Here is a 10829-nt window from a genome sequence, read left to right as displayed (position 1 = left end):
TAATATAGAAATAAATGAAAGTTAAAGATCCGCAATAATGTTTTCTTGATAAATACAATAAATTTTCAATTTTCATATAAAATGTCAGGTGCTTTCTCAAGCAATGTTAACATGCCCAAAATAACAATCGACTATTGCATTCATTTCTGGTTTTTCGACAGTTCTGATCAAAGGAGAACTTTATTAACATTGTTTATTTCAAAGTTAATTTCAAACAAAGGAATGGTATGTGCCTATAGAATATCTGTATGTGTCATAGAGGTATCGTCTGTGATCTCATTGTGGATCGTAAGTGTAATATTTTGTAATTTTTTTTCTTTCTGGATTTAGTCAGAAAAATATGCCGTTAAGTCTTTTAATGGAATAGGCTAAAATTTTATTGAGATAATAGGACCAGAAACTGGTATAAACAAAAATAATCCTCCTTAAAACACCTGTAAATATAAGTCAGACAGCGGGTTGTAAAACTAACAATTATATATACATATATACAGACATGTTCAAATGATATATTTACAATTAAAGATACAAGTAAGCTACCACTCATTTTAAGTAGCACACAAGCTAAGGATCATGCAAAATGTGATTCATAGGTAAAAAGCCTGCATATTTTTATTTTTGATATTTTGTTTGAAATGTCAGAGTAAACAGAAATTAACATGTGGTTTTTCATATAACCCGTGCTCTTAGGAGATAAAAATTGTATAGAATGCACCGTAGATTTCAAAATTAAGAGAGATAACTCTGTAAATGCGCTCAAATACAATAGAATCTACCGGATTTTCAATGTGGATTATCTCCTAAGAGCAGGCAGATTTGAATGAATAATTACACATTTCATAGTATAGACCCATGAAACAACTTAATGACAAAAATAAAAATATGTAGCCTTTTTTGGGGTGTATCACATTTTTCAGGTTTTGCATGATTCTTACAAAGACAGCTACTTAAAACCATAATACATTTCGTAAACATTGTATATATTATCAAATGGCTAAGCTGTCAAATGAGATGAAACTTATGCATATTTGAGTTGATTAACATACTTTTATTTGTTTTTTTTTATGTTTCCTGTTTTGATCTTTTGAGACCCATGAGGACGAAATGTAATACCAGATATAATCCAGAACTAAAGGCGAGTCAAATTTATCCAATGATTACGTAATATTTATGAAAAATAAACTAATGCAATTTTGTACTTGTAATATCAAGTGTATTGCTAAGCGATCGTATTTCCCGGGTGCAATCACTGGAGCAATAACTTGTTTCTCTATAAGTGAACCATATAAATGATTCATTCCCATTTAGTATGTTTGAGCAATTAAGTCAATTTAAAGCAATTTATAATTTTTAATTCATTAAAAATATGTTTATTCACCTTTAAGGAGAGAAAAATAAATTCATATACAGTGTTTATTATCATTTACTTGAAACGTAATTAAATAGTATATTTAGAAAGAATAATCAAGGGAACCAAGGTTATAGCAGTAATCAAAAGAATGTAATCCAGGGACAAAGACCAGACATGGAAAACAGACATACACAAAAGAGAACATAAAGTAACTAAAATCATACAAACAAAGTAACAAAAGCAAATGAGCAACTCGGACTCCACTGAAAACTGGGAGCATGGACAAGGTGCACCGGTAGGGTAAGCGTCCTCTGCTTTTCTAGAAACACCCGCCCAGTTGCTCATAAAAAGTCAAGTCCGGGGTAGACAAACGAGGAAGGGAAAACTATGACCCGTTGAATAACGATCCACGAGTCCATGATGACGACCATAAAACTTCTGTAGTGATGCCTTCAATCTTGTAGCAACATAACCTTGTCCAGAAGTCTATTTGTTAGAGTTCTAGAGCGGTACAAAAAGTCTACGTAGTTTCGACAAGCTCTGGCATAACGTATCAATTGTGATATGAACACTCCAAACGAAGGTACTGAAGGGATGTTGCCACAGATGAAAGGAAAGTTGACAATTTTGAATGAAAAGTCATCACGTTTGTCGTAAAGTTTGGTCAATAGTTTTCCTTTACCATCGATTTCTAAGTTTAGGTCAAGATACGAGGCTGACTTCACAGTGTCTGTAATATCCTTTATCTCAAGTTCTTTGGGATAGATGTGATGTATCAAATCCCCAAAATTAGGATTGATTAAAGATAACACGTCATCTATATAGCGGAAACTGAGATTAAAGGATCTATCTAAACGATATTCGTAAAGCTGTCAAATATATCTGAAAGAAAGATTCAACATAAAGTATATCATTTAAGTCGAAACCCTATTCATCAAATCAGCATCACGTATGATATGTAAGAATAAATTGTGTTATCTCAAATAATCTAGACCCAATAAGAAAATAAATTTTGAATTTTCATACTAAAGCTTGTAATATAGTCATCACAGTTATGACATATAATATCAACCTCAGTAGCTATTATCATCGTTGTTAAACAACATAGTTTTATAGACATTCGTATAATTCAAGCAAAACTTCACTTAGCAAAATAATTATTAGTAGTACATTGTATATATTTACATATATAGGTTGAGCTGGATTACCTACTTGACAGTGAAATGGCACAATAAAACTTACACTTTTACTAACAACTTAAGAATAAGAGAGAAAATAAAACTATGCAAAATTTCTGTAAATGTGCTATAGTCCTCCTTTTGTGACCATACTGCGTGTAAAGTTGCATACCCATGTTTCCCATGTAGCTACGATTACCAGGTCAATGTTAGAGAAATAAATATCGTAATTTGCAATATGCAATATGCAATTGAATGCTTATGACGTCTTATTTGTGACGGCAAGATATGCATCTAAGAGATCAGTATATACATGCACGTTGGACGTATCAAACTCCTTTGATAACTCTGACCTCTTTATAAAATCGATCATATAGTTAGTACAGTTAGCTAACACCAGTGTAATCCCTGCGTTCTGGAAATCTGAGTTCACTTGAAAAAGGACTTTCATACCATTCATGTCAATGTAATTAATGGAAGAACAGTCTATAATTACGTGAGTAAGACAAACAGACTGTGGGTCTGTCACAATTTTAATATCACTGTCCATTTCCAAACTTTCGCCTGTTTCGACTTTAATTGAACTTTCATTTTTAGTTATTTTTACTCCATTTCGGAAATCGTTTTGATTTATTGTTCTATTATATAACTGCTTCTTGAATCTATCTGCTGTCGCAAAATAAAGTGACGATTCCATTTTAAACATTACAACTTTCGGGTTTACGAACGACACATCGTGCCATTTAGTATCTAACAGTCTATCTTCTTGACTTACTTTACCAAATGTATAGTGTGACGAGTACTGGCTTTGGAAAACAACAGTGAAAAGGCACATTAAAACCCCAACATACAACGCATACGGGATATCAATCAGAATGCCAGACAAAACTGTTCCAAGAAAAATAGCAAAATCGTAACGGTTGATTCTCCAAAGTTTGGGCAAATCGTAGAATTGATACAACAAATTTTTTATAGCGACAATGATCATTGATGCCAATACCGCCATAGGAAGAGACTCTAGATACTTCCCTATGAACATTATGACAAGTACTATAAACAAAGCTGAAATGGAACCATTTAATGTCGTTTTAGCGCCCATTGTACTTAAGATAATTGTTCTCGGAGGAGCCACACACGAAGGAAAACACGAGAAAAACGATGAGCCTAAATTTGCCATTCCATAAGCAACCAATTCTTGATTATCATCTACAGTGTAACCGTGCTTTAATTCACACAACCTTGCCATTGATATGGTAAGGACAAAAATAACAATGCCGACCACAATGCTATGTCCTATCATATCAGTAGATACTAATGGTAGTTTCGGTTCTGGTATCCCGGTTGGTATTTCTCCTACAACATTTATTTTAAAATTTTCATTGAATTTTGCGAAGTGTGATATAATTGTTGCTATAGTAACTAAAATAATGTCTATAGGTATTGGCATTTTCATTCTATGTTTGAACTTTTCGTTGATAATATCTTTGACAATCACCAAAATAAAAATACAAACAAATGATAATATAAGTGTCGGGACATGGATTTCTGGTACTGATTTGAATATATCTATGAATTTGTAGACTAATTTTCCAGGTTTGTTTACTGTTTTTATTTTGATACCCAATGCATTAGGTATTTGGCTTGTCAATATATGAGTGCCACCTGCCGTTGTAAACCCAGAAATGAAAGACGATGAGAGATATGATGTAATGAAACCAAGACGACAAAGTCCCATAACGAGCAATAGAACTCCAACAATACATGCGGACCCAGCAGCAACGGAAACTTTATATGACAATATATTTTGATCATCTACATCAGGAACAGCAGTAGATATGTTATGAACATCAGACGAATTTACAGTTGTGGGAGTTCTGGTTTGGTGCCAACTCTCTGCCTTAAAACCAACAAGCTCGGCGGTAAATAGGGAAATAACGGCATTTGTTCCAAATGAAACATGTTGAGATGTTCCAAAAAGGACATATAGTAAAACAGGAAAGAAGGATGTGTATAATCCGTATGCTGGAGCTAAAGATGCTAGAAATCCGAAAGCTAGACCTTGTGGAAAATGGAGACACGCTGCGGATAATCCACTAATTATATCGTCAAGAACATATTTGCTGAATTTGTAGTGTCGCAAAACTGATAAAATGGGTAGCAACGATATTATGTAATTGCGTACTCTTTGTAAGGACACTTTGTTTTTAATTCTCTCGTGCAGCGGTTTAGGTCGTTCTTGTGGCTTCCTATACAATTTATAAAGTTCGCTTTGGGTTGTCAATACACGAGATAGTTGTACTTCTGATAATGACGCATGGGGCATTTGCTCATCTCCTGCAATAAAAAAAACTTTCAACTTGTTCATTTTTACAAAAAAATAGGGATGACTCTCACATTTACACCGATATCTTAGCCCAAAATTTTACATTAATAATGGATTGATTATGTAAGTATAAAACATGATCATTGATCATAAACCTTACTGTTTTGATAATACAAACGTATCACTGTATGTTGAAATAAACATTTAACTTTGCAGCTCAGACTGTTATAAAATAGATGTAAAGACACAATATAACGGTAAAATCAGCAAATTGTTCGAAATCCCTTCGACTTGTGTCAAGTATGGTCTTATTTGGAAGAAGTAAACTGTGATGACTTGAGATGGATTGATATACATATTGTACATTTGTTACAATCATATACATGTTTGTGTTTTACATAATGCATAGATTGTTATCCTTGCTTTGGAAAAACAATTGATGCATCTATATGGTTGATCTTCAGTATCAACACATTTGTAAGTGTTGGTCATGACGATCATTTATCGTCTTCATTTTAACTTATACAAACTCGAAATATTCAGAATATTCACTTCCGTAATAAACTAAAACTTTTTTGATTTATCATATTAATGAAAGTGTTTACACATGATGCAAATTTATATGTTTTTATACCTGCAGTAAATGTAATTTATCACAGTTCATATTTCTTCCCTGTTTTACGTGAGATTTAAGATCGATAGAGTTAAAAGTTATAGTTAGCTGTCTTGTCTGTTGGTCTCGGCATCCATGAAAGTATTGGTCAGACATATGATATTGTGTTAGTCTTATATTGTCTTATATTTTTTTTTATATTGGATGCATATACAGAAGAGCAGGAACAATTATATATTTTGAAACGTAAATCGACCGAAATATTACATGGCTAAATTTGGTATCATGTTCAAGGTATTTAAAAGGCGCTTCGATTTACGTCGCAGGAATTTCTTTCGTGCAGTTTACAAAAACATCGAGGTCAAAATCAACACAATTTGTACATCTTTTTCCTTGAAACCGTTTGACCGAGTTTCCACATAGATTGCACAAGACTTTACTGTAAAGTCAAAAATAGTCAATATTTTGATTCATTGATTGCAAAAATACAGCCTCTTTTGGAAGACAAAAGAAATTCAGAACTTCGAAAAACAAGTGCATAAACTATCGACATGTTAACAGTATTTTGTATTGCGTATATGATGCAATCAAGATATTTTGTTGAATGAAATTCACAAAATAAAGCGACAAGTGTGTGTCAAAACTTTACCATCTGATAACATTTTCAACCAACATTATAATTTTGTCAATGTCTTCACTTCGTAACATATTTTAATGCAAAACATATTGACTAAGGTAAGTAATAGTTATAAAGTTATTTTAGATTTTCATTTGATCCTTAGGTTGTATATCTTGTGTTGATAACTGATTTATGCATTGACATTGTTCGTCATTGAAATAGTACCTACTTATGTTTATCATTTCTCCATTTAGAGTATTGTTTATCACATGCCATTTTGACTTACCGGTATTTAAACAAAATCAAAGGTGAATATCAAAATATGATGAAATGCTAAAATGGATTTTGTTCAAAGAATGGTTCGATTGTATGAATATGATAAAACAAATGGACAGTTTCCGTCCTAAATTATCTTCCACGAATAAAAGAGTAATCAAAAGAACCAATGTTATAGCGGTAATCAACAGAGTGTAATCCAGGGACAAAGACCAGACATGGACAACAAACATACACAACAGAGAACATAAAGTAACTAAAATCATACAAAGTAACAAAAGTAAACGACTAGCTTGGACTCCACTAAAAATTGGAACCATGGACCAGGTACACCGGTAGGGTAAGCGTCCTCTGCTTTTCTAGAAACACCTACCGAGTTCATAAAAAGTCAAGTCTGGGGTAGATAATAGAGGAAAAGAAAACTGTGACACGTTGAACAAACCCGTAACTACATGTCTTTATCTGGTCCGGCTGCTTCTTTTCCGCTGTAATTTGTTACATATTGAATAAAAAATCCGACATGTTAATGTGTAAATTCAAGGAGAAATATTCTTTCAAATTTGACGTTATTCAATCTGCAAATGTTATAGTAAATTTCTCTATAGAATTTTTTTCGAAAAGAGACACCTATTATGTGTCTGTCTGTCATATCATGGCATAAATATTTACCATTCATGCTAAATACAGCTTAGATTTATTCAATAGTGATATTTAGAATGAAACATAAAATGAACCACAATATGCGCTTACCCAAGACAGCATGCCTCCGTTGGGCAAAGGTTGACTTTTCGTTGGCGTTGGTTAGATGACGTTGGCCGAACATTGGCGCAATGTAGTAGTCGGTGGTTATGGAAATATTTCTTTTTGATTTATTTCTACCAAAATGGTTTCTACTAGACAAGCCAATGTTTAAACACGACGTTTTGAAATTTTAAATACTTTCATATCCTAAAAAAGTTCTACGTTGGCCCTACTACATTCAACACAACCTTTCTATTTTATGTCTCTCTTTAAATAAGCTATGAGTACTTGAGAGTATTGTTAACTTTAAATTTCAAATCAAAACCATGATAACATATTTTGCATTATTCTACATTTGTTCAACCCAGATCCAACAGTGAGCCAACATTGAACCAACGTCGAAATAATTTTGGTACCAAATATGTTAAATCTGGCTTAATGTTATTCCTGATGCAAAAATGTATGTAGATCTCAAGAAAATTAAAAACAAGGAGGAAATCCGGACGAATGAAAGCAAATATCGTTTTGCATCAACTGTGATACTAAGTTGGGCCAAAGTTGGCCCAACGTCTAAACGCCAAAAAATCTATAAATTTATTATTATCATTTTACTTCTTTAAAAAACAAGTATTGTTGTTATTTTTTCACAAATTCTGTTACTTGCATGCTTAATATTTATGCAACAAGTATTCACGTTTAATATTTAGAACTTAATTACACCAAAAATTATTATGAATAACCAAATCTAACTAATGATAACATTGATTGATTAATTGCTGGGGTTTAAGGCCCGAGCAGCAATATTTCAGCTATATTCAGGCGATGAACATGAAATAGATGATAAAATGAACATGGAATGATGATAAAATGAAAAATGGGATGGGAAACTAGGATAAAGGGTCGACAAGTTTTGATTGCCACTAGAAAGATGGAGGGATGGGTAGGGTCGGACAATTTAGCCTCCTGTGGCGGAGCGCAAATATTCCTACTCCTATCGAATACCACAGCAGGGTTCTTTATCATTCGATGAACGTGGCATCCGACACGGTGCATCACTATGGTTTGCGGTCAGGTTTTCCGTATTATAGCCTGACAACCGCAGCATGTAACACGCCAAGAGTACCCCATTCCACCACCTGTAGCACACAACCCAGTTGCTCTGTAGGCAGCGCACCCTAGCCTCCGTCTTTTACGGCAAGCCTAGCGCTGCTGCAGGCCTATTCTTTTGACACCTAGACCTGCACGGGGCTACTTATGATTACAATTGTGTATATGATTATCTTAGTTTTGTAACTGAGAGCATAATAAACTTTTTACAAATCAAATGTTGTGTTTCATTTTGAACAAATGTATACACATTTGCAATGTAAAACAACACAATGATCGGCATTATCATTTGTCTATTAAATGCAGAAAATTACAAATGTTCAATATTTAGTTTACTAATGCTTGTAGTATCTGCTAATTTTATAATAGATTTTCTTGTTTTAATCTTTTATAAACTACAATCAGCTTGTCATTGGTATATTCTAACTGTAAAGGATTTATATGATAAACCGAGGAGAAATTTGAGCGTTTACTCTGACGGAGTGCATAGCATCAGCACTCTGCGTCATAACTAGGAAACAACATATACAATTCTGTTCCAATAATTTAAGGAATACCATCTTCGGATCACATGGATGGGTAAACGTTGGGCTTATGCTGGTCCAACATTGGGCATTCCTTCTGTCATTGTTGGCCTTACGTTGGGCCAACGTTGGTGGCTCTTTTTGCACTTATAATTCTGGACCAACATTGGGTACCCAACGTTGGCCTAACGTAGGAATGCTGAAATATTGCTACTCGGGCGTTAAACCCAAACAAACAAACAAACATAAAATCAATTAGCAAAAGCATTGCAAAAAACTGCGGAAAGCAGTAAATTCACTGAAATTTTAAAGTCCAAGGACCGTAACTTCCGTAAAAATCATTCAACCGTTTTAAAGACAGCAACAATTCTTACCAATCTGCTCATCAAAATTTTATTCCACAATGAAAATCGTTACATGATAGCTCAATTTAGAAAGAAGAAAGCAGCAATTTGGTAACCTTTGCGGTATGAACTTGTTTCCCGTGAGTTGGTACATGATAATCTGATATTTTTTTTAACCTGTACAAATGAAACTGTACGCATAGTACTCAATTAAAATGTAAATTTGAGAAATAATCCAACACGAGTTTCGTAGAAAGTGTTCATAGAGATTGACAAAGGGGAAAACTCATTACCAAACTATATGACAAAGGCAATAACTTCTCGTTCCGTCAACTTCTCTTAATCCATGTGTAGCAATATCCTTTTTGCACATGCGTATGTATTCATAAGTTGCTGAAAGTAAGCGGACCTTTTATATTGAGATGTACTTCTCACAACTAGGCTTCTTAACAGGGTTACAAGGTTATGTTGCTACGAGATAAAAGTCATTACAACATTTTTCGTTTTTAAACTTCATTCCGACAACACGTTATATATACAAATTTGCTAATTTTGCGAAGTTCCGGTATTGATGTACAAATGCTTTTGAAAAAAGAATTTATATTTGCTTCTATGGGTGCTTAAAATTTGTCGCCATCGTTTTGTATTGGGTGATGTTATTTCCACCTAAATATTACCAAAATATTTATTAAGTATTTCTTTTAAACTAAACCTTATAATAAGTTTTGGAAATCATAACATGGTAAACACATTACTGCAACTCTTACTTCATGTGAACTGTCCCGTTATAGACTCTCTGTTTATCATTGACAGTAATTATATTAAAAAAAACTTCAATTAAACTTCGTTTTTAGTGAAGTTGCTGTCAACTAAATGTTAACAACCGATATACCGAATTTCATTATTGTCATTTATTAATGAGGTTGCTGTAAACATTACCCTTCATTCAAAGAAATAAATGAGATCCAGATAGAGTTTTAAGCAGAATCAGTATTTGCTCTTTTATTTTGATGTTCTTTTGTTCAATACATTGCATAATCTGTGTTTTAAATTAAGGTTTAGGTTCCACAATTAGATCATTGACATTATCGCTTCTATTGCTGTCTGTGAAGCACAAGTTTTTCTAAACTGTCCTATTGAATAACTTGCACTACAAACACAAGGCCATAAAAAGATTTAAAAAAAAACAGGATAAAATGTGTACTTTTGTTCCATTGCCTTAATGAAATATAAAATACTTAAGGACTTTACCTGTTTCGATTGTATGCATGTTCACTCAGATACCACGTCTTCTCTCTCCACGGCATGTGTCTAAAATTGACATATCAAAGCATCGTAAAATTGAAGATTTAAAAAAAACCTTTAACCGTCAGTTTGTTCATCCAACCGAATATCGTACATTTATAAATCTATTCCCACTCACGTATAATTGCATCTAAACTAAAGCTTTACTACGATGTTTTTCCAATTTATTATAAAAAAATTGAATATGTTATCAATATCTTTATCGAATTTTGTTTGTTTGTTAGTTGGGGTTTAACGTCCGAGCAGCAATATTTCAGCTATATTCAGACGATGAACATGAAATTGTTGATAAAATGAACATGAAATGATGATGAAATGAAAAAGGGACAATGGGGTCGACAAATTTTGATTGCCACTGGAAATAGGGGGGAAGGTGGGTAGGGTCGGGCAATTTAGCCTCCTGTGGCGGAGCCCTATGGTTCCTACTCCGGGAGAATACCACATTAGG

At 33.4% G+C, this 10829-nt stretch overlaps 1 protein-coding gene across 1 annotated transcript; it reads right to left on the bottom strand.

Moving 5' to 3' along the window:
- Window positions 1-353: 353 nt before the first annotated feature.
- On the bottom strand, window positions 354-10503 carry LOC148609505 (sulfate transporter-like). The gene is made up of 2 exons (XM_088596353.1): window positions 10328-10503; window positions 354-4863 (listed from the first exon to the last, which is right to left on the bottom strand). The coding sequence occupies exons 1-2, from the start codon at window positions 10344-10346 to the stop codon at window positions 2789-2791; spliced, it is 2094 nt and encodes a 697-aa protein (XP_088452479.1). The 5' UTR covers window positions 10347-10503; the 3' UTR covers window positions 354-2788.
- Between the last annotated feature and the right edge of the window lie 326 nt (window positions 10504-10829).

The sequence above is a fragment of the Perna viridis genome, chromosome 8 (assembly GCF_037379345.1).
Source record: "Perna viridis isolate PV_CMFRI_1.1 ecotype Kerala chromosome 8, ASM3737934v1, whole genome shotgun sequence".
Taxonomy (NCBI): domain Eukaryota; kingdom Metazoa; phylum Mollusca; class Bivalvia; order Mytilida; family Mytilidae; genus Perna; species Perna viridis.
Note: the sequence above shows the minus strand (reverse complement) of the source record. Positions and strands in the feature narration are given on the sequence as shown.